Raw genomic sequence first — 26,758 nt, 5'->3', positions numbered from 1 at the left:
ATGTATAAATATAATTATAAACTATGACGACCCCACATACCGCAAAGGGCTTGATTAATTGCTGATCACATGTCGTACAGTATATACTTAATAAAAACGATTGGGTAGTTTGGAAAAATATAATGTATTGTATAACTATCGGCCTAAATAACTAGTTAAATAAGAACTGAATGCAGTAGGCATCTAGAACATCAACTTCTTCTTCTGGGGCAAAACGTTGCCACGGACTGTCGTCTCAACCAGTTTTCGCTTGAGTCCGGGCTTCTCCTCGCCGGCAACACTGGCGCCCTCCTTGGCGGCCAATATGGCCGATGGCATGGGCAGTTTTGGGCCGACGGTGGGGGCTGGCTTATTGCGAAAATAAGGCATGCTGAGCGCCTCACGGCATGAGCAACGCCTGAGAGGATTCATAGCAAAGAGACGGCGCATCAGCGTGATCATATCATTGCCAGCGGCTGTAAAGATATTCTGTAGTGGTGTGCCCACAAAGTGACGAAACTGAAGATAGTCGTGGAGCTTGCTCAGATGCGGCCATTCGGCCTCCGTGGGTGTGCCCAAGACGCTGAAGATTCGCGTTAACTGATCCAGGTCCGAATCGCCGGGCAGAAAGGGTACACGCAACATCAGCTCAGCCAGTATGCAGCCAACGGCCCACATGTCCACACCGGTTCCATATTGACGGGCACCAAAGAGTAGCTCCGGTGAGCGATACCAGCGCGTGACCACATGATGCGTGTAGATTCGGTTGGGCGAGCCAAAACTTTTTGCCAAACCGAAATCGCCTATTTTTAAGATGCCATCGCTGTTCACCAGCAAATTGTTAGGCTTAAGATCGCGGTGCAGTATCCAATTGACGTGGAGATATTCGAGGCCACGCAGCGTCATGATGGCATATGCCTTAATGTTCGCCTGGGTGAGTATAATCTTGTTGTCCTTGATGATCACCTCCAGATCGGTGTCCATGAAATCAAAGACTAGCGACACATTCGACAGCTGGCCAAAGACATCGACCAGTCCAATAATATTCTCATGCTGCAGCTCTTGCAGTATTTTAATTTCACGCAATGCTGTGCGATTGATGCCATCGCGTGCCTCATCACGGCTGCCCTTCTTAATCTTCTTCACAGCCACAATTTGGCTGGTTACGGTGTCGCGCGCCTTGTACACAATGGCAAACTACAACAAATACATTTAAAACTTAACATGTGCGCACATATATAAATGATTGCTTACCTGACCCTCGCCAAGAAAGGACAGCTTGGCATAGCGATCCTTTTTGTCATCTCCCAGGGGCAACATTTGAACGTTTATGCATAAAAATATAAGAAAACAATCGCTAGCAAATTGAAAAGTCGACCATCCCAGCTGGCAATTGCGGTATAAGCCGGTGCGATAGATTATTAAAAATATCGATGAGCCACATTATATCGATAGATGCATGCCCTTCAATATTTAATATTCTACACATGACAGTTAACTACACGGTCGCATAGAAGTAAAAACTTGAAATTAATCGTTGACAAATCGATATATTTTTAAGTTGTGAACAAATTCACTACCAAAGTAATCCATAATAGTAGATGCAATACCTTTGTCATTTGTGTCCGTGCTGTTGAGAGAAACATTTAGTTTGTGTGTTCTTTGCTAGTTGTTGAAGCAGAAAAAAAGCCAGCATGTAAGTAAAGCCAAAATCAACTCGACGCTTACACAAATAAAAAAGAAAAACGTGAATTTTTGCAAACGTCTCTCAAGAGCGTTTGATGACGGCGTCACCACTAAAATCTATCGGTAGGTGGTCTGGGGTCTCTGTCTGCCTGCAATGTTCAATTTGTGCACATTCAATTCAATTTAACAATATGCGTATCTGCATGTGTGCATGCAGCCGTACGCATTTGTGCATGATGGATGCAAATGAACTCGCCCATTTGTACAAACTGTTGCTAACTATATAGCAAAAGATATACTTTTTTTTTGTTTGTGTAGAAGGCCGGCGTCGCACGACGTGGTGAAGCCGCGTGCTTAACAAAGGTTCGGAGTTATGTGTACTATGTTAACGTAAATCTATGCAGTATTGGTCTTATGCATTTACCGAAAATGTATAAACGCCATTTCGCATAGTTTGATAATTTGGAAATGCCAAATATCTTTGCAGGCGAATAGCTACTCGTCAAACAAATGAGGTTAAGCACGAAGCAGTATGAAAAAATTTGCGTCATGTTTCAGGCTGGCGCGTGTATTGGCGTCTGCTCGTGTATATGTTGCGTGTGTGAATGTGAATGTTTGTCGGCAATTGCCCGAATGTCTATGTGTGTATATACAGGTGTGTGAGGCTATGCATTACCATTTGTTATTTGGCAGTATAAATAATAAACACTCGTCTTAACATTTCCATTGCATTTCTTCATATTAATTACCTTTACATTATCACTTGGCTTGCTTTCTTTTTTTCTGCGTGTACATTTTGGCGCGCATTAGCTGCGTCTGCAGCCACTAGCTCTCCATTTCGCTTGCTCACTCGCACTCGCAGCACTGCTGCTTTTGTGTGTGCGTCTATGCTCGAGCTACTTACATATGTATATGTGTGTGCTGATTCAGCTGAGAAACGCATTTCAACAAAATCTGTAATTTATGCTCGTATGACACACAATTTGTTTTCGCTTTACTCCCATTGCAAGTGTGGAATTGTGGGAAAAATGTATTCTGTGATAATGTTCGTAAGAGGAGGAACTTGGTATCTCAAAATTCATGAAATAAAGAGAATATATGCAGACGAATTTTCTGTATCAGACTAGTATGTCTCTTCGATCTACGCCTAGGCTAAAGTCAAATTAAAAGTTACATGCATATGTATTTTTTTTTTTTTTTTGTTTTGATGTCGAATATTTGCTTGACCTTTAGTTCATTGCTTGAAGATGGCTAGTTTCAAGATCTTCAAAGCATCATTTTTGTGTCGTTTATGTTTTGCTAAAATACATATGTATAAGGGTTGCATTTGGAACGAAAGAACGTATCATTCTACTATTTACGCTTACATAAATGCGACAAGAACAGTAGCAGCGGCAGCGACAGTGGCTGCCTCCTCTCACGGCATTGTCGCATGCTACCTGCCTGCACACAAAATTCACGCACACATACACGCATACGCACGATGACAGCTGCAGTTTTGTTGTCCTATGCCTGCTCTCTTGCAGTCGCTGCTCACTCCCTTTCTCGCTCTCTGCTGCTGAACAGCTGTTGTTGTCCTTTGGCGCGCTTTACAGCTACATTTGCTGTTCCTGCTTTGGCCTTTACATTTCATGTCTGGTGCGCTGCCTGCACAATTCGCATTCGCATTGCGCTCCTCGCACGCATAACATCAGACTCGGAGTGTAAGAATTTTTTTTTTCTTTTTTTTTTACTTTGATTTTTAAATCGAACAGGAAATTGAAATTGAAATTGTTTTTGTTTCAATCCAAATCGAAATATAAACGAAACTAATTGAAACGTGTTTCTATTGTAAACAGCAACCAGCAGCATTGGAAGAACAAAACTGTGTTGCAACGAGCATAAATAAAGAAGAAGCACAAGCAGTAAAACATAAACCAAAACAGCAACAACATGGCTCAGGAAGGACAGGATATGCCCACATTCAAGTGCGTGTTGGTCGGAGATGGCGGCACTGGAAAGACAACATTCGTCAAACGTCACATGACCGGTGAATTTGAGAAGAAATATGTTGCCACACTGGGCGTGGAGGTGCATCCATTGATCTTTCACACCAATCGAGGCGCGATCCGCTTCAATGTATGGGACACTGCTGGTCAAGAGAAGTTTGGCGGACTACGCGACGGCTATTACATTCAGGGCCAATGCGCTGTCATCATGTTCGATGTAACATCGCGTGTCACCTACAAGAACGTGCCCAACTGGCACAGAGATCTGGTGCGCGTCTGCGAGAATATACCCATTGTCCTATGTGGCAACAAGGTTGATATTAAGGATCGCAAGGTCAAGGCCAAAAGCATTGTGTTTCACCGAAAGAAAAACTTGCAGGTGAGTTGCTCATAGTCAAGCCCAGCCTCCAAATTGATATGTTCACTTTTTGATTCTCATAAGTCAGAGAAAATTAATGCATTAGACAGAGATGCAGAGAATGAGAATGAGAATGAGAGAGAAAATGCAGCATAGCGTAGAGCAGCCCAGACATAGATCGCAGAAAATATGCTTCACTTTAATACATTAAATATTTATAATATATAGACTTTTGTCTCTCTTATGCGCACTTAATATATATGTATTCACAGTTGTGGACGAATGAAAAAATGCATTCAAAATCAAATATTGTTAGCTTACAAAGTAGAAACCTCTTCTTGAATTTCTGTATATTTATACATTGTTTTCCCTTCTTTAAACAACTTGTCTAAATATCTTTAAATCGGTTTAAATAGAATCTGTTACCTTACTTGAAGAAAATATATGAGATATCTCCAGTCCACGGAGTATATATATATACATTTTTATAAACAGAAATCGGATCTTTTAAAGCAAGGTTCCTACAATCCATGAAGCATAATACAAGTCCGATTCAAAGAATCAGAGATGAGGTTTCCAAGGTCTATAAAATATAAATATATATGCGTATGCTGATAAATAGAAGTTAGATATTCTCAAAATTTGAGCAGTCGATAGCTTGTAGAGGTCAGGTCAGTTATTACCATTAAGGTGTCCGATTTCAATTCTTCTACTTAACATGCGCATCGAGAACGGTTTGTAATCGATAATTTTATTCGATTTCTTCTAGTACTACGACATCTCTGCAAAATCGAATTACAACTTTGAGAAACCATTCCTTTGGCTGGCCCGCAAGCTGGTCGGTGATCCAAATCTGGAATTCGTAGCAATGCCGGCGCTGCTGCCACCGGAGGTCAAAATGGATAAAGACTGGCAGTTGCAGATCGAGCGTGACTTGCAGGAGGCGCAGGCGACCGCCTTGCCTGATGAGGATGAGGATCTATAAGCATATTAGTTTACAATGAATTCAAAACAAAAGATTAAAAAAGATATAATTGAGAAAACCCCAACTTAAAAACTAAGAAAACAAAAATAATAAAAAAAAGAGAATAAACGGAAACTTTGGAAAGAACAAGAACAACAGCAGCAACCACAGGCTGAACAACAGCAACAAGAGCAAAAAGCGCAGTGCCGGGATTAAAATATAAGCAGTTGTATATCGACACATACACACACACAACACTCAACACACATACACATACAGCGTATTACAGTGTTGCATCCAAATTGTCATGTTGATTTATCAATTTGTTTGTTTTTTTTTTTTTTTTTTTTAATTTAAATTTTAATTTTTTGTTTCTCCCGTTTATTGTATTGGCTGGCTTTTTTGTGGCACGCCCACAAAATTATGTTTTAGCCAGAAGTTAAAAACAATAATGAGAAAAGAGAAGCATAAGCAAGGAGCAAGCCACAAAGCAGGAGAAAGAAGAAGAGGAGAAACCCCAATGCAAAATTAATTAAGCGAAGAATTGTCAGCGGCGTCAAGTTTTGAGCTTAGAGTAATTGTGAAATTTAGAAACCATTAATAGGTTACATTGCAACAACAAAGGCATTGACAACACAAACAACAACAAAAACAAAACAACAATAAATTATTGCGATTTAAATGGATGAATAAAAATAGCTAAGGCAAAATAAACTGAAAACAAAGAACTTGAATGAAATACGCCGAAACTTTTATTAAAGAAGCTTTTAAGACTAAGCACAATTAGATTGATTGAACGATGTATGTAGAACTAAAGTCAAAACCTCTAAACATTGCTGCTGTCTAGCTGTAGACTGACTGATTGATTGATTGATATGAACAGCAGGATAACTTTAACGAGTTAAACCCAATTTGCAGCACTCAAACTTGTATTTTGTTTAGCATTGAGCGCATATATGATTGATTGATAGATTCGGCGATTGATGAAGATTGTTAGCTTGATTGAAAGCAGCTCGAAGCGAGACTTGTGTAGTCCTCGCCTGAGTTTAGTTGTTGCCTGATTGATTGACAGCAATAGTCGGAGCACTTTTAACAGCAAACACGTCACTTGTATAACCCATACACATATTTCGTTTAGCACTAGGTTCAGTTGTCGCCTGATTGACTGATGGAGCTTGATTGCCTGTTCGAAAGAAATTGCCAGCGCACTTTGAATGATAAAAGAAAACGTTTATTGTATATTTCTGTTTAGCGCTAAGCACAATTGCTATTGTCTAGCTGCAGATTGATAACTTGATTGATTAATAATAGATTGATTGATGTAGACTTGCCGGCGCTGCGGTCTGTCTAGGGACACTTGACGCAGCAGGCGGGAAAGACGCCGGTGTAGCGCTGCTTGTTGTGGCAGGTGACTTTCTGGTCGCTGCATCTGTTGAATCACTCAGGTTAGTTCTAGGCACTGGACATATGTGTCTATAGATATATCTATTAGTCTGTACTCACTCCTCGACGACTGTCTTGAACGTGTCCGAGCAGATGGCGCGCTTCAGGCACTTGCCCTCCTTGCCGAAATCGACGTAATCCTGTCCCTTCTTCAGCAGCGGCAAATACTTGAGGAACACCGTCTCGTCCTCGGCGTTGCGGTACGTGCAAACGGGCTCGCTTACTGTAGAGAAAGAGGAGCAATATCCATTAGTTCGATGTGCTCGGATCAAACAGCTCAAACAGGCGTCTCACGTTTGTGCGACATCAGCATCTGCAGCATCAGCAGCACCAGCCCAACTATTGTCCAGATGTGACGCATCTTTTGTTTATTAGATCTTCGGATCGACTAAGCCCCATCGGCTCAACCTGTTTGCTATATATACCCCCAACTAAGTTCAGCAACTGATGCGCAAATTTACAATTCTAATTTGCAAAACAGACACGAAAAAAAAAAAACGCTTTCCAGCTGGGGCATTCGAGACTCGCAATGTGCGCTACAGAAAGCTTCCAGCTTATGCTATGAGTAGAGTACAAAAATTCTAATCCCACTGGCAATCGATTTCGAATCAATTAAGTATTTGATATGAGCAATTCATAAAATATATTTTAGCACAGCTCGAACCTGCGCACTCAAAGTCGATTGCTACGCATTTACTTCGCAGCTCTATGCGGACTCGAACCCCAAAGATTTCAATTTACCTCTCAAAATTTGATTCTAATTATAAATTATAATTAATTATAAATTTCTATTTCTTACTAGAATTCGAATATTGATTTTTTTTTCACTTTAAATTTGATTTGACATTTTCCATATTTCTAAAAATTATTTTTTTTTTACTTTTAATCTAACCTGAAAAAGTATTTGGGATTCTAACCAGAAAATTGATAAAACTTTAAGAGCACTTTCATAACTTAGCGCTAAAAATATTAAAAATAAAAATAACAAAAAAAAAAAAAAAAAAAAAAAAGTATGGTTCAAATCCCAGACCTTATATATTTTGAGTCTGTTTTTATAGTAGCTCCATTTGTATTTCAATATTTACTGTTTATATTATGCTCGAAATCTTGTAACAGATTCCAGTCTTATGATTCGAACCCGTGAATAAATTCGAGCCGGTTTGCAGCGCATTGGAAATATTAGGCCGTTGGTTCTCTGGCTCTGATTCGCCGGCACAATTCGCAGTTGAATTGTTTAATTGTTCACTATTTAGTAGGCTTCCTCTGCGGCCCCCTCGGCTGATGCACGGCCCCGGCTCGGACCCCAAAGTTCTGATTGAGTTAATTGCGTTTAAAGTTTTTTTTTGTACATTCCACTGAGCTGCCGAGTTGCCCTTAAAAAGCTTAGAAGTGCAGTCCATAAACACTAATTGAATGAGGAATACTTGAACTACTTTCGAGTTATAGATAAATAGAGCTGGCTTTCAGGGGGGTCCATAGCCGATGGCATGGGCCTGGGCATGGGCGACTGATGCAAACATTTCTCTTTAACGTACGGACTTCGGGAAGAGCCGACAATAGATCAGAGCCCATGAGTTGCATAGGTTACCCTTTGTCAATTTTATAAGATCTTAGAGCACATATAGAATGAGAGAAGTATGTTCTGAGCATATATTTTGTGCCACGAATATATCTGATTTGTCAGGGAAATAGTTCCAAAACTCATATATATATATATATATTTGATAATCGAAAATAATTATTTTAAGAAATTTATTTTAAAGTATTTGTAGGAGTAAAATATGTATATATATATATATATATATATATATATATTTATATAACCATATAAAAGCTATATATCATTGGAATCCGGTTTCTGGCAGATCAGCTTGGGGCAGCAATGTGGAAAAATGCGACGCATATCAGAGTCAATTTTACAGTTCTTCGTGGGTACCAGATTATGTCGACCGCAACTGTGGATAGAATGTGGAGCATATAGTAAAGAGTAACTCAGAGAGGGAGAGAGATACAGAGAGAGAGAGAGAAAGAGAGAGAGAAGTCAATGAAGTTTGGGTACATTAGTTAAAGTGTTTACTAGGTATATCTTTTAGAGGTGTTATGAAGAGGAAATGTAGATATATATACTGAAAATATATAGTTGAGTTATAGTAGAGCTATAAATCGTGGTCAAGAAATGAAAGGTATGATGCGTGAAGGAGATGATATTGGATATGAATATGCCTAGAGATGACTCTAACTAGAGGTTACGGGAAGTATATATATTTGTATAGTATGAGATATGGAGTATGACTATATATATATATATATATATATATATTTATCTATTTACATATCAGAGACTTACTAGCCAATCTCTAGCACATAGTCCGGTCGACAGAAGAAGGACTTGCAGTGACCCTCGCGATTGATGGGCTTATATGACTGATACTTGGGTATGGGCTGCTTCAATTCATCAAAGTAGCATTGTCCCGGGTAATCTGAGCAGATATTATTAGTTCCGTCTCTCTCACACACTCTCCCTCTCTCACCTGGATGCACGGCATTGGCGCGATATCCGAGATCGGCAGCAACGTGCGCATAGAGCAAGGCCAGCAGCAGCAGCATGGGCACTCCATAGTAGCCAATGCCCAATCCCGATCTTAGGGGTATTAACATGGCAAAGAGAAGAAGAAGAAGAAGAAGCAAACACAAAGCTGAAGCAAAGAGGCGAGGATAAAGTTGTTCAGCGGACGCCGAACGTGCGACTGAGTCAATTGCAATTAATTGTTGTTGCTTTTATATAAAATTAATTAATAAAGCTCAGCTGTATCTGTATCTGTATCTGTATCTGTATCTGTAACTGTAACTGTATCTGTATCTGAATATGGGGCACATGCTTCAGCTTTTGTCTTTCTTTTGTCACTTTTTTGCTTTTGATCTAGTTTGCATTAATTAAGCCCAAGCCGCCAGCCCTGAAAGCGAGAGTCCATTGCAGCGGGGGCGTGGGCGTGCAAACAAATCAACTAAATATACTACTTGAAAGAGTAAATACTTGGAGTCAGCTAGTGGGCATGCTCGACTAGCAGATACCCTGCCTGCTTCACAGGCAGAGTGGAGGGAGCTTATGGGAGGCCTCAAAAGCACAACTTAAACTTACCTTGTATACTAAGCTGCGCAGGAGCTAAATTAGCGGGCATGACCAACTAGCAGATACCCTGTTAAAAGGAACTGGCATCTGAAATCAGCACTGGTTGATTGCAAAGCAAGACAATTGGCTACCTACTAAATAAGAGCTGGCTAGAGATGAATGAATGGGGATGCTTGACTAGCAGATACCCTGTAAAAAGTTGACAAGTCTAAGCATTGACTGTTGCTGTAAAGTAGTAAGCTGAAAGATAACTACTATATTTAACTAAGCTAGAGCCAAGTAAGTGGGCATGCTCGACTAGCAGATACCCTGTTAAAAGTTAGAAAAGATTCTTAAGTCGACTCTCGTAATTATAAAGCAACACTAAAAAGGTAGATATATAAAAGTAAGCTAGAGATAAGCTTATGGGTATGCTCGACTAGCAGATACCCTGTTACGGTGCGACAGCTCGAAAGTACTTTAAGCATGCTTAGATAAAAAGGATAAATATCTGTAAGAAAATTTGCATAGAAATAATTTAAAGCCAAAATGGCTGTGACGAAAAAAAGGCTAAAATGGCTGCACTACTGCTGACCCAGTTGCTGTGGTAGGCTCAAAAAAATCTTATCAGTCTTATTTATATATATATTAAATTTTATTTAAATTTTATTATTAAATTTTGAATGGGATTTCCAAGTGCAAATGGGCATTGAGCAAACTATTCTGGCCTTGAAATCCGAAATTTTTATTGGAGTCGAAGCCAGAGCTGAAATTTAAATAAGAAAACAGAAATGAAGGCAGCTCTAAATTGGTATTTAGCTATAGATATTTATATAAGGCCAAGGCCTGTTGCAACGTTTGCCCAAAAACCAATATACCCCAATTCCAACGGACTTCAAACAGCAACAACAACATGGGAAATCCGTCTTTAATAACAGCTCGATGAGAGAATAGAAACATGGCTCAAACTTATTGTATGATTTGTAGCCATTTATCACCCGAACAATGTGAATGCATATATATAGATAGATATATATATATATCTAAATATATAGTATAGGTAGCGTTAATTGTGTTAACGGCAAAAAAGTTAATGAAACGCGAACTTAACGAAAGTTCTATGCACTTTAAATCGAAAGTGAGTAAACTTGAGAGTGTTATAGACTGAGAGAGAAAGAGAGAGAGAGAGAGAGAGAGATAATAGAAATAGTAATACAAGAATTTACATATATATAATAATCGATGCATAGCGATAAAGCTAAGATCACTCAGATTCATATGTAAATCTCTCTCTCTCAATCAGCCTTTCTCATTCTATATATCTTTGTTTCTCTCTTTAAATCTCTCTCTCTCAATTTGTATCTCTGAGTTTCTTACTCTCTCTCTCTTTGTTTGACATTCATTTCTACATCTTTTCGGATGTCTCTGAATGTCTCCAGCTCTATCCGTGCTCTTTCTCTCTCTCTCTCTCTCTCTCTCTCTCTCTGTTAGTTTCGCTTGCTGTGAGTCTCTATATGTAATTCTATGTCTCTGCTTTCGCTTCCTCTCTCTCTCTCTCCCTCTTCAACTCTCCTCCTCGCCTTTCCCTCTCTTCTCTCCCCCTCTCAATACTCTCCATAAACCAAAAGAAGCTGCTTCTAAAGAGTTAAACAAACACCACGGCATAGCCAATAGGCCAACACCCAGTGAGTACTACGAGACTAAACAATGTTGTGCTATGCACTACATATATATCAGAATATATACGACAGACAAACAAAAGTCGGAGAACAACAGACAAATTAAAACGGGAAGCAAAAAAAAAAAACACAATTTAAAGAGCTGATAAGTTGAGCTTGTGATGCTCAGTGTCACATCTGTTGCCTTACAAAGCGACGGTGCCCAGAAGCGAGTCGCTGCTCAGCTGGAACTTTACGATGCGCAAGCTGGAAGTGAGTTGGATTCTAATTGGAATATGGCTAATGCTAGCAGAAGCGCTGCAGGGCTTCAGCACGCAGTATCGTGGCAACACGAAGCATCCAAGTGAGTATAGAATACATAGAATATATCTCATATAACATATATATGTTTCTATATCCCATCAAGCGCTATCCGAGCACTGCTTCTATGCGGAACTGGAGTTGGCTGTGCCTCGCAATGGAACCGTCTTTCCCGTCGATCAATTTGACTTTTGCGCTCAGGTGTATTGCCGGGAGGACTACGTGCTCATGATTAAGCAGTAAGTATATCTATATCTATATCTATATCTATATCTATATCTATATCTATATCTATATCTATATCTATATCTATATCTATATCTATATCTATATCTATATCTATATCTATATCTATATCTATATCTATATCTATATCTATATCTATATCTATATCTATATCTATATCTATATCTATATCTATATCTATATCTATATCTATATCTATATCTATATCTATATCTATATCTATATCTATATCTATATCTATATCTATATCTATATCTATATCTATATCTATATCTATATCTATATGCATTTATCTATATCTAGATCTATATCTAATCTATAGCTATACTTATTATCTATCTATATCTCAATAATCTATATCTAATATCTATATCTATAATCTATATCTATATATCTATATCTATAATCTTATTATCTATATGCTATATCTATATCTATATCTTATATCTAGATCTATAGCTATATTTCTATATCTATATCTATATCTATTCTATAATCTATATCTATATCTATATCTATATCTATATCTATATCTATATCTGCAGTTGCGACCGCATGCAGTTGGCCGATGGCTGTCATTTCACGCCCAACGACTATACCAAGCCTTATCCGGATTGCTGTGCCACGCGCGTCTGTCCAACTAAATGATTTATCCAATTGGAGATTGTATATATATTAATATAAAAACACTTTTATACTCAACATAGACGGATTTCTGAATATGCTAACTGGATTTATTGCTCGGATTGGACAGAATCGAATTACAATTCTTTGAGCGTGTTCCAATTGGATTGCAATACAGTGTTAATTGGGGTTTTCCTATTTCACAGTTAGTTTGGCTAATAAGAGTTGAGGTAGACACATTCTAGTTGGATTGACAAGCAACTGGAATATATGTAAATTATCTAATCACAAGTTTTTTACGTTACCTTCAGTAAATACGGATATATTAATATTTAAATTAGTATGTTCCAATTGGTTATCAGATTGCATATGCTCTAATTGGATCAGGTAAAAAAATTACATGTAAATTGAATTGACACATTTAACTTAAAGTTAAGTGACAAGCGGTTGCCTCTTCCAATTGGCGTTTTATTGTCTGATTAGATGTGTAACGGACAACGCGGGCAATTGGGTAAAATTGAGTGTAAAGCTCGCTTGAGATTAGTTGGGAAACACTCAAAGCGGACACAGAAATGGGTACAAAAATAGATAGATAGATAGATAGATATACGCATATATGATCGTTGATCTGATCTGATCGTACAGAAGAAGTCCAATTGGAATGATTCGCTTTGTAAAAATATTTCTATGGGCGCATATACTTGAACTGATGCTATGGGATATAGTCATCCGATTCAAAGGCACTTGGGTCGAGTAACTGTAACTGAATTGCCAAATTGTGCCGACAGGTGGCTTCCCTACATACTATATATTAATATATAATAGACATAAAAACGTTTCAAAAATTAGTTTTCAGCTGCAATCGACTCTATCAGTGACTCGGCCGACCTCTGCGGAATCGTCGCACAGGTCAGCAGCAGCGCCAATCGATCTGATAAACTAGACACTATGTAGAGCTGATAGCCATAGAGCTATATAATTGCCATTGCTTTGGGGCAGAGAAAACAGTTTCAGTTCGAGATTTGCTAACATGAAGACGGAGACAGTTGTGCTGCTTATTGTGGTGCTGGGCGCCCACTCGTTGTTGGTGCTGGGCGGTAAGGCGTGGCTGGGCGTCTGGAGAGGATGTCAGCATTCTAATTGGAATCAATTCTTGCAGATTGCGCATTTGGCGGGCAAAATTTGAAGGTGGGTCAGAGGTATTCGCCGCCCGGACGCTGCACCGAGTACACTTGTCATACCGGCGGTGCCCTTACAGCCAAGACGTAAGCCAACTGTTCAACTTAACTTTTTTTGTATACCCTATAAAATATGTTTTGTCTCGATAGCTGCCCGTCGCTGGCCAGCCTAAAGCCCTGCAAGCTGGTCGAGGATGCCACACAGCCGTTTCCCAAATGCTGTCCCTACTTCGATTGTGAGCAGAATCTGCGATTATAATGCCTAAGCATTAACAAAAAGCCCAATAAAGGATATATAATATTCATTTTAAAATGTTTAAGTAATCAATGGGTCTGGCAACACGCTTCGCAACGATTACCACACCTCGATAAGTTATTTTGCTGCCAACAGAAATATACCAAAAAATATCGCGACACTAACTATCGTTAGAGCGCCTTACTCCAGATGACAACTTTTCGATAAGTTTTTGTCCAGTTTCGATACTTCTCCGTTCATTACATCTATCTAAATGTCATTTTGAATAAATCGGAACATACTAAAAAATAAATACCGATCTGGCAGCACGCTTTGCGCCAATTGTCGAAGCTTCATTTGCTTCTTTTTTTAAATTCGTAACGTAAATTGCTTTTGACATTTCTTTTAACAAGAACAGAACTAATTTTTAAATTTGTAACCGTGATTTTTTTTTGATTTTTAACAAAATAAATAATATTTACATTAAAATTATACCTGAAAAGTATGTATTAAGCGCAATCCATAAAGGTAAATTGAAAGATATATTTGTATATATTGCTTCTTTTGTTTTGTTTTATAAAAACCAAAAAAATCAGTTTATTCGATTTTCTGTTTGGTATACACGCTTGAACTTATACATATGCTCGTATATAGATATATCTGTATTTAAATGTGATTTGCAGACAGATCCAAATTCTATATAACAAATGTATATATGTATATATAGGCATCTATATCTAAAATATCTGTGCAATTTGTCCTGATGTACATACGTATGTATTTAGAGTGTCCTATTTAAAGCTGTACAACATCAACGTTTGGAACACACAAATACGCAGGAAACTTAGCCTAGACTTATGCATAAGAATATATATATATATATTAGAAAATGTGAAGCTATTTGTGGCCCGCTTCGTATCTGTATACATCCACATACATATGCATACATATACCTACATATATATTGTATATTATATATAACATACACATATATAACCTGAGCTAGTCTAAACATTTTTTAACTATGGTCCGACGGCAACCGATTTGCCAGCTTTGTAGAAATGAAGCAAAATAAAAGTTAAGAAAAAAGTAAGAAGCTCGTAGAATTCGCTATTGTTTAATAATGAAAAGTTATAATATAATAATAATAATAATAATATACTTTATAAATCAATGAAAGCATAATTTGTAAGTTAACGAGCGCAACTGATAACTCGTTACTCGTGTCTCGTTACTTTTTAGCAGGCATAGTGAAAGCAATATCATAGCCAAAATATCGACGACCTTAAGAATGCTGTCTTTGAAGCCGATTTAGTTACGGATCGCACTTGCTATAGACACTTCGGCATTTGCCTACGCATTCGTAGAAAATGTTCTGTGTCATTAGGAACAGCTTTCAAGAATCGTTCAGTCCTTGAAATTGTAGCGCAAATCAGAAAGGGAAAGGAAAAAAATAATAATAGTCTGGTCACACTTAAATGCTAGATTCCTTTTCACCATGCCCATGTCGCGTGCGTGTCTTGTGTAGTGCTGTGTAGTGTTTTTTCTTTTTTTTGTAGTGTAGTGTAGTGTAGAGCTTAATCGGGTGACTTCAGCTGCGGCACGCCGCACTCCTCTTCTCATTGCCGTGCCGCGCGCTCCGTTTCCATGAGGCACTCACGCACCAAAATCCTGGCATGCACAATGCCACGCTTCAGCCGCTCCGTCGAGCTGCGCGATCCCGTGTAGGTCGGCCGTATATCACGGCCCATCTCCTCAATCACGGCCAGCAACTGGGCGTACTTGCTCAGTCCATTGCTACCGATGCTGCCTGCTGTCGGCAAATTGGCAGTGGAGGTCAGTGGCGTGGTGATGTTGGCCGATGTTTGTGTTGTTACCACCACCGGCGATGTGGATGGTGGCGGATATTTTAGCTGGGATTGTGTGAGATTCAGACCAAGATTAAGGCTTACAGCATTCCCATTACCGTTTCCATTGCTGTTATTGTTGCTGTTATTGCTGCTATTGTTGTTGCTGTTGCTGCTGCTCGTGCTGGATAGATTGCGTCCATTGGTGGCCGCTGCAATGTTGGCCAGGGATAAGGCCGCCGCTGCTGCTGCTGCGGCAGACGATGCGGACGGCGTGGCAGTGGTGTTCGATTGCTTCTGCAGCAGCGCGAGCTGTGCCTGAAGAAATTGCGGCGAATATTGCAATGCGGCAACGGCAGCCGCTGCCGCTGCAGTGGCTGCTGCGCTGCTCGATGCATTTCGGTCACGTTTGCTGCCGCTGCTGACAGCGCTGCTGCTGTTCGCATAGTCACTGTTGCTGGCAGCGCTGCCACCGCCGGCGTTGGCGCCGCTGCGCGAATGATGAATAGCAGATATTTGGATTTGGGGCTGTTGTTCACGCTGCTCGCGCTGCTGCTGGTAGTTATAAAAGTTTTGCACCTGTGACCGCGGTATTGGTGTCACTGTGACGTCACTTAGCTTCGATTCGACAGCCTGTATGTCCATGATGTCCATTCTTCTGCTTCTGGTGGTGCTGCTGCTGCTATTGGTATTTGGCAAGTGTCAATCAATTGGTATTGAATGACATTTATTAAATCTCAGTTAGTACTAACCGTGTACGATTTGCAAATTACACGCGTTTTAAGTTGTGCACAAGTTTTACGATTTTCGTTGCAATAATTTACGCTTTCTACGCACAAACAAATCTATTGCAACCACCACAAACAAACTTGTCCACAGGGTTAGTATTTTCTGCTATCGGCTTATCGATATCTATTCGTGTATGCACTTGTCATTCCACAAAAAGTCGAAAAATACCAAAACATACTAGGCGTTTCGCTAAGCAGCTGTTGCGCTAAAAGTTAGTTGAATCGACTTATGTATACATAAAGAAAGATTATAGTTGCAAACATTACTTTTAAGTACTTGAAATTCAATTTTCAAGAATAATGCTAACTTTTGAGTAGTATGTATTTTATATATTTATTTGATTCTAACGGACAGTCGTGTGTGTCGGCGCGCCAGTGCTGTAAAATACATGCAATGACTGGCTGGCACTAAAAGAAGAGAAAGAAAAAAAAAAAACAATGGCGAAGCAAACTCTGAACTAAAATTCTGTTGTTGACATCTGGTCGCTTTGTAAATTTATTTCGAACACACTCTTGTGATATCTAGTTGTGATTAACTCCAAAAAATATTTTAAAAAACTCCTTTTAGTAATTTTATGGATTGTGCTATTAAATAGTTTTGAAGACGAAGCAGCGCGTGTGTTCAAATCAGCGAGTGTGTCGAGGTGAGCGTATATTACACGTTGTATTAGGTGCAACGCCATCCGCCGCCGCCGTCTCAGAAATAGCAGAAGTTTTGCAAAATTACAATTTCATTTCCGCGTATATGAAAGATATGTTGTGTATGTGTATATATATATGTATGTGTATGTATGTATGTGCATGTGCATGTGCATGAAAGCCCTGATAGCCTGTGAAGCCAATGTCTTTCGCTGCTGTCAATATGTATGTGTGCGAATACGAATGTTTTTCTATGTGGGAGCCGCAGCCGTCAGCTACTGCATGACGTAAAGCTACTGCTGCTGCTGTGGCCGCAACAACAGCGTAACAAGACATACATTTATATGTATGTATGTATGTGTAATTAACAACGTAAAGCTGCTGGCATTGATTAGCGGCTGTTTTGAGTGTTTTTGGCACTTTTACACGCGCCTTATATGCATATATGCAGGCATGCCTGCATGTGTGTGTGTGTGGAAGTGTGCAAGTTACATATGTATGTGGTGCGTGTGAGTTTGTGTCACTGTCGCTATGTGCCGCATACGTTAACAGTGTTGCACAACGCCGCTCTAAATGCATGCAAAAATAAAATCGGCGCACAAATCACAATTGGGCAAAGCCTAGCAGCGCGTCGCTGCACATTTATTGATACATATATATATATAATCTATAAATCTGTGTGTATATGCGAAAATGCATATGTTTGATTTTGTTGCTGTTATCGATAGCGAAGCGACAGTTGGACATTTGAATTTTGTGTGAGCACGCACACACATATACACATGCAAAGGCACGCTGAGCGACGCCGTTTATTTTGCGACCTCGACATAGAAGAAGCCAACGCCAAAGCCAAAGCCAAAGCAGTAGTCGTCATTCCGTAGCAGCGGTAGCAGCAAGGCGGCAAACAGCAACAGCAGCAGCCATTTTTGATATATTGCTGTCTCGCTCTAGCATTTCGAACGTTGTTATTTGATTTTTAGTTTATTGTTGTTATTGTTGTTGGAAACCAGGCAGCAGTAGCAGCAAAAAACTTTTTGTTGATGTGAGTAAGCGTTGACTGCACTGTCAGTGGAGCAGCGCGCAGCAAACGCCATTTGACAATTTGCCTCACTTACAGACTTTTGTACGACCGAACACAGAAGACAGGCAAAATAAAAAAATTAAAATTAGAAAATTTATAATTGGTTTTTAAAATTGATATTTCGTATATGAAACAGCTTGTGAACGGCAAACGGTAACGGGACTCCGATCAAGTTATATATTTTAATATATAAATACGATTTTATTTGCATGTGTATCTATATATTTATTTATATATATATATATGTATGTGTGTAAATATTTGTTAATATCAATATGTATTTTTACAATTATAGAGAAAGAGAGAGAGTGAGTGAGAGGGGGACACACACACACACACAACACAACACGGATCAGGATCTGGATTTGGGTTTGATTCAACATAAACAACAACAACAACAAGCAACAGCAACATCTCTAAATCCAAGCGAGGTCTTTCTAAGCCTGAGCAAGTATTAAATACAGAAAAACAAAAAAAAACACCATCAACCACAACAATAATAACATCATCAATGGATATGATCAACATTGGGCAGAGCGTTAAAATCAAACGCACCGATGGCCGCGTCCATGGGGCTGTTGTATCCAAATTGAATCCATCGGCACGCTGCATCACCGTGGAGTGGTATGAGCGAGGCGAGACGAAGGGCAAGGAGGTTGAGCTGGAAGCCATACTCTCTTTGAATCCAGATCTGACCATGGGCGATCCGAATGAAATGCATCACACAGCCCCAGAGCCCAAAAAGCAGGCAACGGCCCCCAACAATCTGTCTCGCAATCCCACACAATCGGCCATTGGCGGCATCGGTGGTGGCGGCGGCGGCAGTAGCGGTGGCAGCTCAACGGCGCGAATGACCATGACCGGCACACAGCTGAACAAGATCAGTGAGACGAGCAATCGTGAGCTGGGTTCACAATTGGGCAACAGTCAGAGCGTTGGCAATATGACCGCCGCCTCTGTGGCCGCCATTAGCAACAACAGCAGCAGCGTCGGGGCCGCAGGCAGCGGGATGATGCGGCCACGCTATGCGCACATGCAGCTCAATAGCAATGCACAGACGCGCATCGCATCGGCGGTGTCCAGCAGCAACAACAGCAACAACATTATGAATGAGCGAACATCAATAACAGGAACAACAGCGGCCGCCGCAGCAGCCGCAGCAGCGGCAGCATCAGCGAACACAACAAACAATTCAAATAATTCGACGGCAGCTGCAGCGGGCGCTCGACGCAGTCACGCCTTGAAGGAGGTGGAACGGCTGAAGGAGAACCGAGAGAAGCGTCGCGCCCGACAGGCGGAGATCAAAGAGGAGAAGGTAGCCCTAATGAACCAGGATCCGGGCAATCCCAATTGGGAGACGGCGCAAATGATACGCGAATACCAAAATACCCTGGAATTTGTGCCGCTCCTCGATGGTCAGGTGGTCGACGATCATCAAATAACGGTTTGTGTGCGCAAGCGTCCGCTCAGCCGCAAGGAGCTAAATCGCAAGGAGATCGACGTCATATCCGTGCCTCGCAAGGATATGCTCATGGTCCACGAACCGCGCAACAAAGTCGATCTAACCAAATTCCTCGAGAATCACAAATTCCGATTCGACTACGCTTTCAACGACACATGCGACAATGCTATGGTCTACAAGTGAGTACCGAATCCATACCATATAAATTTATATATACGTATATATATCAGCAATATATATATAGAGTATATAGTATGCCATATTCTGAGCTTTTCAATTTAAATCATTTATTTTGAGGTTTTTTTCATAGATTGTTTTATATTATATATGAATTCAATGCCTAGATAAAATTCCTACAATAGAGACTTCAAATGGCTTTAGTTCAAGCTTATTATTATATGATAATGAAGGTTAAATATTTGTAAGTTGTTAAAATTTTTTATATAATTTGTTTTATTTAAAGATAAACTAATTTTCATTTAAGCCTCAGACAACATAGGTAGGTGATAATATTTACAATAAGTTTTGAACATCTTGTTGCAATTGTCTGACATATGCGTTTCCATGCCAAAGTTTCTCATTCAATTGAAAGAGATATACATGTAACTTTCTGGCGCATCGGATTCAATATAGCAGCACATATGGTTGCCATAGAAACCATCTCGAATTCCCTCTGATATACAAAATTTCCATTGATTAATCATATACGAGTTCAGATATGAAAACAGATTTCGCTTGATCTGCGAAATTATTTGCTTTTGCTCTGAGGTTAGCATATGTGATGTCTCGCTTTGTCCTGAGGCTGTCCTTGTCTAGCAGATGGCAAGTATTTTGAACAGCTGTGCGTTCTTCTTATTGTAACTGTAGTTGTTCTTGTTATTGTTGTTGCGTTGGCGACACATGAAATGCGCACAAGTTCAGCTCAATAGCAACAGCAACTGACTCACAGAGCGATACACACACATGCAAACGTGTCACACACATGCACACGCGCACGCACACTTACACACACTTGTTTAGAGGCGCGCAAAGTTAAACCGTTCGCTCCCGAAATAGCCAAGTTGTGCCAATCTTGCTGTTGTTGTTGTTGTAGTATTTCTTCTCGTTGTTGTATGTATGACTAAACGCAAAAGGCGGCTCCATCTGTTTAGTCTGTCCGTCTGTCCATTTGCCCGCTCGCTCGGTCATTCGTTTTGTGTTTCGTTTCGTTTAAATTCGCCTCAATGAACTTGGCCGCGTCTCAGCTTTGATTTCTCATCGAAGAGGTGAGCAAAGCAACTGGACACGGGACAGGGCATATTGGGTTGCTTCAGAATTGATTCGCATATTACTGCGTTGCTATTGTATCAATTGCTGGACAGCGTATTGCGCAGTCAGCTACACATACATTTACTTGGTGTTCTTTTTGTTTTCTTTTTATCTTTCTCATTTCAAAAAGTAACCGTCGCCGTAGCATTTTTTTCACAAGTGAATGAATTGAAGCTCATTTCTTACTCGGTATCTCTCGCTGTCCCTGTCGCTCCTGGGCGGATTAAATGTGTTTTAGGTTGCTGCTGCTTCGACTGCCGCCGCCTCTGCCTTTGGCTCACATTTCTAATGCTGCTTCCTTCCGGCTTTTTGCGCATGAGTCAATGGCACTAAAAACTGCTGCGCCACGTAACTAAACAACGGGGAAATTTAATCATCGAATTTGATAAGCAAAGCTGTGTGTGCATAGGCTCATGCAGCTGTTTATGCGTGTGCAAATATATTAATTATTTAATTATAGCCACAAACCACATTACGATATTGTATTATATAAATATAATTATTGATTATAGTTAGTTTCTACTTAACTATAATAACCTTCTTGTAGCTTAAATTGAAGAATAGCATAAATTCGCAAGGCCTTCAATTCGTAGTATTGATAACATTATCATGGAATAGAAATCATATATTTTCCAATTAACAACTTGTTAATAGTATCGATTGCTTAATGGATTGTTTTTCATTGCTTAAAACATCACACTCTGTTTCCAATACAAATGATTTTAGAGGTATATTCATATATATCATATTCCATTAATTGTTGTTTCAATTGGATTCTAATTGAACGAAATGTAGATCAAATTCTTTCAGCTTTATAAATTGTAGATCACAGGATTAGTTTATGCAGAGCAAGCTTTACGCAGACTTAACGAATATAACTTGACGAAGGCAGACTTAATAGTATATTGTAGGCGACAGCTTTTTGATTACGATGTATGCTTGGCTAGAGTTTAATATGAACTTAATGAACTCAACGAAGTCAAAACATGTTGAACGTTCTCTAATCATATATATTTTTTGAATTAAATGAATTATTAATTAATATTGAATGAAAAATATATATAATTATACTAAAACATCTCGACGCTTACCTCTATTACTCAGATACACCGCTAAACCTTTAGTAAAGACAATTTTCGAGGGGGGTATGGCCACGTGCTTTGCTTACGGACAGACTGGATCGGGAAAAACACACACGATGGGAGGTGAATTCAATGGCAAGGTGCAGGATTGCAAGAATGGCATCTACGCAATGGCTGCCAAGGATGTCTTCGTCACACTCAATGGACCCCGTTATCGCTCACTGAATTTGGTCGTTTCGGCCAGTTTCTTTGAAATATACAGTGGCAAGGTGAGCACATTTCGAATCTCTAACAGATCTGGATGTTAATACATTTGAAATTGCTTCGGGACAGGTCTTTGATTTGCTGGCCGATAAGCAAAAGCTGCGCGTCTTGGAGGATGGCAAGCAACAGGTACAAGTCGTTGGCCTAACCGAGAAGGTGGTCGACAGCGTCGAGGAGGTACTGAAACTCATCCAGCACGGCAATGCGGCGCGAACATCCGGCCAGACGTCGGCCAATTCAAATTCATCGCGTTCGCATGCCGTATTCCAAATTGTCTTGCGTCCCATGGGCAGCAGCAAAATCCATGGCAAATTCTCATTCATCGACCTGGCGGGCAATGAGCGTGGTGTGGACACATCATCGGCGGACCGTCAGACCCGCATGGAGGGTGCCGAAATCAATAAATCTCTGCTGGCATTGAAGGAGTGCATCCGTGCGCTGGGCAAACAGTCGGCGCACTTACCATTTCGCGTCTCGAAGCTGACGCAGGTGCTGCGCGACTCGTTCATTGGCGAGAAGAGTAAGACGTGCATGATTGCCATGATATCGCCGGGCTTGAGCAGCTGCGAGCATACGCTGAACACGTTACGCTATGCGGATCGCGTCAAGGAGCTGGTGGTCAAGGATGTCGCCGAGATCGGGCATGGCGACTGTGAGCCCATCGACATGGACGATGAAGAGGAGGTGGAGGAGCAGCAATTGGCCGACCATGGCGTTGTTAATCTGGCCCAGCACTCGTCCCATCATCATCACCATCATCAGCAGTCGCTGCAGCGCGGCCACAACAACAACAACAACAACAGCAAGAACGGAAATGGAGCCAACATGGATCTGGCCATGCTTAGTTCGCTGAGCGTAAGTATTCCCTTCCAAAGTCTATTCAAATTTTGTGAAACCAGCTGGCGGCCTGGCCGACTTGCATGCCCCCTGTTAGCTGCTTCTTCTTCATTCTTTACTGTATATATATTTAGATATTAAGCATAAGCGAATTGTATTAGGAATATGTGATATTTGAAGCCCAATTCTAGTTGATCAGTTCCCTATGTTAACTGTGTATCTATTGCTAAGTCTCACTAATGCCCGCCAGATGGCGTGACACTCGTATTATATATTTCATAGTATTGTTATAGTTTCGGCTATAGTATATAGAAAGCTTGACTTAAAACATTTTAGATCTATAAATGCTAGAATCCAACTCATTGAAATTTTTAAATTTCCGCCAGATGGCGTCACAGTCTATTGAACGATTCATAGAATCGAAACTCCTGCTAGACCCACATTTTTCTTGTTGACTTATATTTTATATTCCTCTTACATTTTATTAACGCCAGATGGCATATCTTTATGCAGTTTTCCCTGTTAAGAAAAGCTTAGAAACCGGCTGGAATCGTCTTTTAAATTCGCCAATTTGCCGCCAGATGGCGTATTAATTGATTGAATATTTTTTAGAAAAACATTTCTTAAATAGAACGCTAATTGTACAGTAATACCTGATATCCCATCCCAGGTAAACGCGCTTCATTGAATTAATGAAATTACTAACAATTTCCGCCAGATGGCGTGGCAGTTCTTTGAGTATTGTATTGATAGAACTCTGGAGTTATGTTACCTTGTGGATATATATATATATATATTTAATTGATCGATCTCTAATTAAGCGACATACGAATTTACAAATTTCCGCCAGATGGCGTCTTAGTCTATCCCAATGCTATATGACACGAGTCTAGTTAGTGCTATGATCTTCTCTTGTAGCTTTCATTGCTGTTCATTTGGAAAGTACTTGTGCTAGCCGCCAGATGGCGCATTCAGCGGGCTCCAAATCTAGCTGGAATTGTTCTGAATTGTGTTTCTTAGCCAATCTAGTTAGCCAAATGTGTCATAAGGAAACTGAAAGATCTTATATATGTAGTTCAGTCGTCAGTTAGTCGACATATTTTAGCAAGTTTATAGCATCAGCTCTCTTCCTCTCTTGCTTTCTCTTGCTCTCTCTCGTTCTCTTTGGAATTGTGCGTTAGGAATTCGAGTTCTTCAGCTAACTTTATATTCCTCCTGTGTGCGTGTGTGAGAAAAATTGCGTGCGTGCGTGTGTGTGTGGACAACGCCACCAAATGCAGCGCACGGCCAAGACGAAGTTGCCCCACGGCCCGCTGCAGCCTGGCGGCAACAGCAATCGCATGCTAACGCTTCAGTCTGGACGAGCTGGAACTGGTGCAGGAGCTGGAGCTGGAGCTGGAGTGAGGTCCGGCAATGTAAAGGTGCTCGATGCTGGCAGGAAGACGCAAGTGCCACAGCAGCCAGGCCTGGAGGTGGTCCGTGCGGCAGCTGCAGCAGCCGCAGCCAAGCAGCGTCGTAGTGCAGCAGATGCAGCTGCCGCGGCTGCCGCACGGGGCACTAAACGAAATACGAGGACCGGCGTGGACGCCAGCAAACAGGCAGCCAGGATCTACGGACGCAGCTGTGCAGGAGCAGCAGTGGCTGCAGCCAGCAGCAGCAGCCAAAACAAAAACATCAACAGCAGGCAGCAGTCGAGCTGCGTGCGAGAAGCCAAGCCAAAATGCTGTCGCAGCTACGAGGTTTATGCCAAGCAGTCGACCAAGAAGCCGCCAGCCGCGAGGAAGCCAAGGGAACACAGTCCAGATCTGGACTACGCTCAGCCGGCTGCCATTGGCTCGGTGCAGGTGCTGACCCAGCCACGCCGTGCTCACGATACGCCGGACAGTTTCTTTGTGCCGCTGCTGCAGCAGGCGGCGCCGCGGGACTTTCAGCTGCTGCGTCCGGCCGGGCAGCGCTATCGCCAGAAGCTGCAGCGTGATCGGCGCGCCAGCGAGCGCAGCCGGGCCGAAATGCGCGAATTGGCTGCGGCGACACGCACGCTGCTGCCGCAGTGGCTGCCGCTGGACGAAGTGGTGCCGCCGCCGCCGCAGTTCGCCGACAGCGACAAGGAGCCGAATGCCTGGAGGTATCGCATCAATCGCACCGACACCGTGACTTTGTGCAACTTTCCAACACTGGAGCGGCAGCTTTTGGTGCGCGAATACGCTGGACATCTGCAGCCCTAGAGGATGTGTGTGTGTGTGCGTGTGTGTGCCTGTGTGTGTGTAGATGCATTCATCTCTGTAAAATTAGTTTCCATTTAGACATGTCGCGTCCGCTTGTCACTGCAAACGCCTCTTGAAGATTAGCCTAGGCTAGGCGCAGCTCTGTCTGTACCTCTTTCCCTTCCCCTTCTCCTTCCTCTTCCTCTTCCTCTTGCCCACTCTCATAATTGCCTTTCTATCGCTAGATACGAAGCCGCGCTAAGCCGCTTAAGCCGATGCTTCATCTTCAACTGCCACGCAGCTCAGCCGCACGACGTTAATAACTATCGAACTATCTCTATCTATATATATATATATGTATCCATGCGTATGTATATATATATACATATATATATATATCTGTCTGCCAGCACCATCACCACCTCTTGATATGTGTGTATGTAAATAGAGATAATAATAGCAAAGGCATACAACAAAATTGGGTGATCTAGTATGTATATATATATGTATATATATATATATAATATATATTTATATATGTATATGTATATATACACAGATGTGTGTCACACATATTCATATATATATATATATATACATATATATATATATATATATATATACATATATATATATATATATATATATATCTATTTTATATAGCAGTTTAAGCTAATCCATTCAAAATTCTGGAGGGGGAACAAGCGCACAAGCAGAGCCCAACAAAAGTCTGACCCAAATCTGAATATATATATATATATATATATATATATACTCGATATACATATATATATATATATATATATATATATATATATATTTCTTTATGCAGCGAATGTTAAATAAAATGTTTCGATTATGATAAACCGAAAAGATTGGCATTCATTTCATCCTTAAGGCTTAGTTCTAGTTCAATTTGAGATAGAGCTAGTTGCATTCCAATATATGTGTATATCTGTCTATCATCTGTATATCAATATCGCTTGTTAAATGGATTTTGCAGGAACATGAAATGTCGGAGGAGCTGATCGTACAGCATCAGGCGATCGATGATCTGCAACAGACCGAGGAGATGGTCGTTGAGTATCATCGCAGCGTGAACGCCACTTTGGAGACTTTCCTAGCCGAGTCGAAGGCCTTGTACGACTTAACCAATTACGTGGATTACGATCAGGATGCGTATTGTAAGCGGGGCGAGACAATGTTCTCGACTCTATTAGATATTGCCATACAGTGTCGCGATATGATGGCCGAATATCGTGCCAAGTTGGCCAAGGAGGAGATGTTGTCCTGTAACTTTAAGCCAACCAACAAGCGTTAAACACAGCACCAACAGATACACCGAACAGCAGCAGCAACAATAACAACAACAATAACAAAAGGAGTCAATTGCTATGCCAGTTTTTTAAGTATTTTTATTTCTGTGTTTTTTTCGCAACTTTGTAACGCCCCGAATT

The 26,758-nt window shown here is 40.7% G+C and overlaps 8 protein-coding genes across 13 annotated transcripts; 4 read left to right on the top strand and 4 right to left on the bottom strand.

The window, feature by feature from the left end:
* Positions 1-81: 81 nt before the first annotated feature.
* Positions 82-1,405, bottom strand: LOC111597262 (cyclin-dependent kinase 7). Its single transcript, XM_023311873.2, has 2 exons — positions 1,234-1,405; positions 82-1,176 (listed from the first exon to the last, which is right to left on the bottom strand). Exons 1-2 carry the CDS (start codon positions 1,297-1,299, stop codon positions 184-186), a joined length of 1,059 nt encoding a protein of 352 aa, XP_023167641.1. The 5' UTR covers positions 1,300-1,405; the 3' UTR covers positions 82-183.
* A 116-nt stretch (positions 1,406-1,521) lies between these two features.
* LOC111597263 (GTP-binding nuclear protein Ran) lies at positions 1,522-5,696 on the top strand. Of its 2 annotated transcripts, none has more exons than XM_023311874.2 (3): positions 1,522-1,675; positions 3,504-4,032; positions 4,781-5,696. In XM_023311874.2, exons 2-3 carry the CDS (start codon positions 3,598-3,600, stop codon positions 4,994-4,996), a joined length of 651 nt encoding a protein of 216 aa, XP_023167642.1. In that variant the 5' UTR covers positions 1,522-1,675; positions 3,504-3,597; the 3' UTR covers positions 4,997-5,696. The 2 variants fall into 2 exon arrangements, with proteins under 2 accessions (XP_023167642.1, XP_023167643.1); XM_023311875.2 differs by lacking the exon at positions 1,522-1,675 and adding an exon at positions 3,350-3,368.
* Positions 5,697-6,063: 367 nt separating this feature from the next.
* On the bottom strand, positions 6,064-6,825 carry LOC111597265. Its single transcript, XM_023311878.2, has 3 exons — positions 6,713-6,825; positions 6,479-6,641; positions 6,064-6,404 (listed from the first exon to the last, which is right to left on the bottom strand). Exons 1-3 carry the CDS (start codon positions 6,777-6,779, stop codon positions 6,323-6,325), a joined length of 312 nt encoding a protein of 103 aa, XP_023167646.1. The 5' UTR covers positions 6,780-6,825; the 3' UTR covers positions 6,064-6,322.
* Positions 6,826-8,252: 1,427 nt separating this feature from the next.
* On the bottom strand, positions 8,253-9,154 carry LOC111597264. The gene is made up of 3 exons (XM_023311877.1): positions 8,950-9,154; positions 8,766-8,898; positions 8,253-8,373 (listed from the first exon to the last, which is right to left on the bottom strand). Exons 1-3 carry the CDS (start codon positions 9,074-9,076, stop codon positions 8,253-8,255), a joined length of 381 nt encoding a protein of 126 aa, XP_023167645.1. The 5' UTR covers positions 9,077-9,154.
* Positions 9,155-11,386: 2,232 nt separating this feature from the next.
* LOC111597352 lies at positions 11,387-12,482 on the top strand. The gene is made up of 3 exons (XM_023311999.2): positions 11,387-11,549; positions 11,613-11,745; positions 12,298-12,482. The coding sequence occupies exons 1-3, from the start codon at positions 11,444-11,446 to the stop codon at positions 12,398-12,400; spliced, it is 342 nt and encodes a 113-aa protein (XP_023167767.1). The 5' UTR covers positions 11,387-11,443; the 3' UTR covers positions 12,401-12,482.
* An 890-nt stretch (positions 12,483-13,372) lies between these two features.
* Positions 13,373-13,859, top strand: LOC111597373 (U-scoloptoxin(16)-Sm2a). Its single transcript, XM_030224094.1, has 3 exons — positions 13,373-13,473; positions 13,536-13,641; positions 13,705-13,859. Exons 1-3 carry the CDS (start codon positions 13,407-13,409, stop codon positions 13,811-13,813), a joined length of 282 nt encoding a protein of 93 aa, XP_030079954.1. The 5' UTR covers positions 13,373-13,406; the 3' UTR covers positions 13,814-13,859.
* An 84-nt stretch (positions 13,860-13,943) lies between these two features.
* Positions 13,944-26,634, top strand: LOC111597371 (kinesin-like protein Klp10A). Of its 4 annotated transcripts, none has more exons than XM_030224092.1 (5): positions 13,944-14,317; positions 18,440-19,785; positions 22,019-22,265; positions 22,330-23,115; positions 26,305-26,634. In XM_030224092.1, exons 2-5 carry the CDS (start codon positions 18,656-18,658, stop codon positions 26,620-26,622), a joined length of 2,481 nt encoding a protein of 826 aa, XP_030079952.1. In that variant the 5' UTR covers positions 13,944-14,317; positions 18,440-18,655; the 3' UTR covers positions 26,623-26,634. The 4 variants fall into 4 exon arrangements, with proteins under 4 accessions (XP_030079952.1, XP_023167796.1, XP_030079953.1 ...); XM_023312028.2 differs by lacking the exon at positions 13,944-14,317 and adding an exon at positions 16,858-17,068; XM_030224093.1 differs by lacking the exons at positions 13,944-14,317; positions 26,305-26,634 and adding exons at positions 16,858-17,068; positions 25,547-25,662.
* On the bottom strand, positions 14,402-16,540 carry LOC111597372 (probable serine/threonine-protein kinase MARK-A). Of its 2 annotated transcripts, none has more exons than XM_023312029.2 (2): positions 16,389-16,540; positions 14,402-16,318 (listed from the first exon to the last, which is right to left on the bottom strand). In XM_023312029.2, the coding sequence occupies exon 2, from the start codon at positions 16,288-16,290 to the stop codon at positions 15,409-15,411; it is 882 nt and encodes a 293-aa protein (XP_023167797.1). In that variant the 5' UTR covers positions 16,291-16,318; positions 16,389-16,540; the 3' UTR covers positions 14,402-15,408. The 2 variants fall into 2 exon arrangements, with proteins under 2 accessions (XP_023167797.1, XP_023167798.1); XM_023312030.2 differs by having other exon boundaries at positions 14,402-16,315.
* Positions 26,635-26,758: the final 124 nt, after the last annotated feature.

The sequence above is a fragment of the Drosophila hydei genome, unplaced genomic scaffold (assembly GCF_003285905.1).
Source record: "Drosophila hydei strain 15085-1641.00,03,60 unplaced genomic scaffold, DhydRS2 tig00000355-arrow-arrow-pilon, whole genome shotgun sequence".
NCBI lineage: Eukaryota > Metazoa > Arthropoda > Insecta > Diptera > Drosophilidae > Drosophila > Drosophila hydei.
The sequence above is the reverse complement of the archived record's forward strand: the minus strand, read 5'-3'. Positions and strand labels throughout refer to the sequence as shown.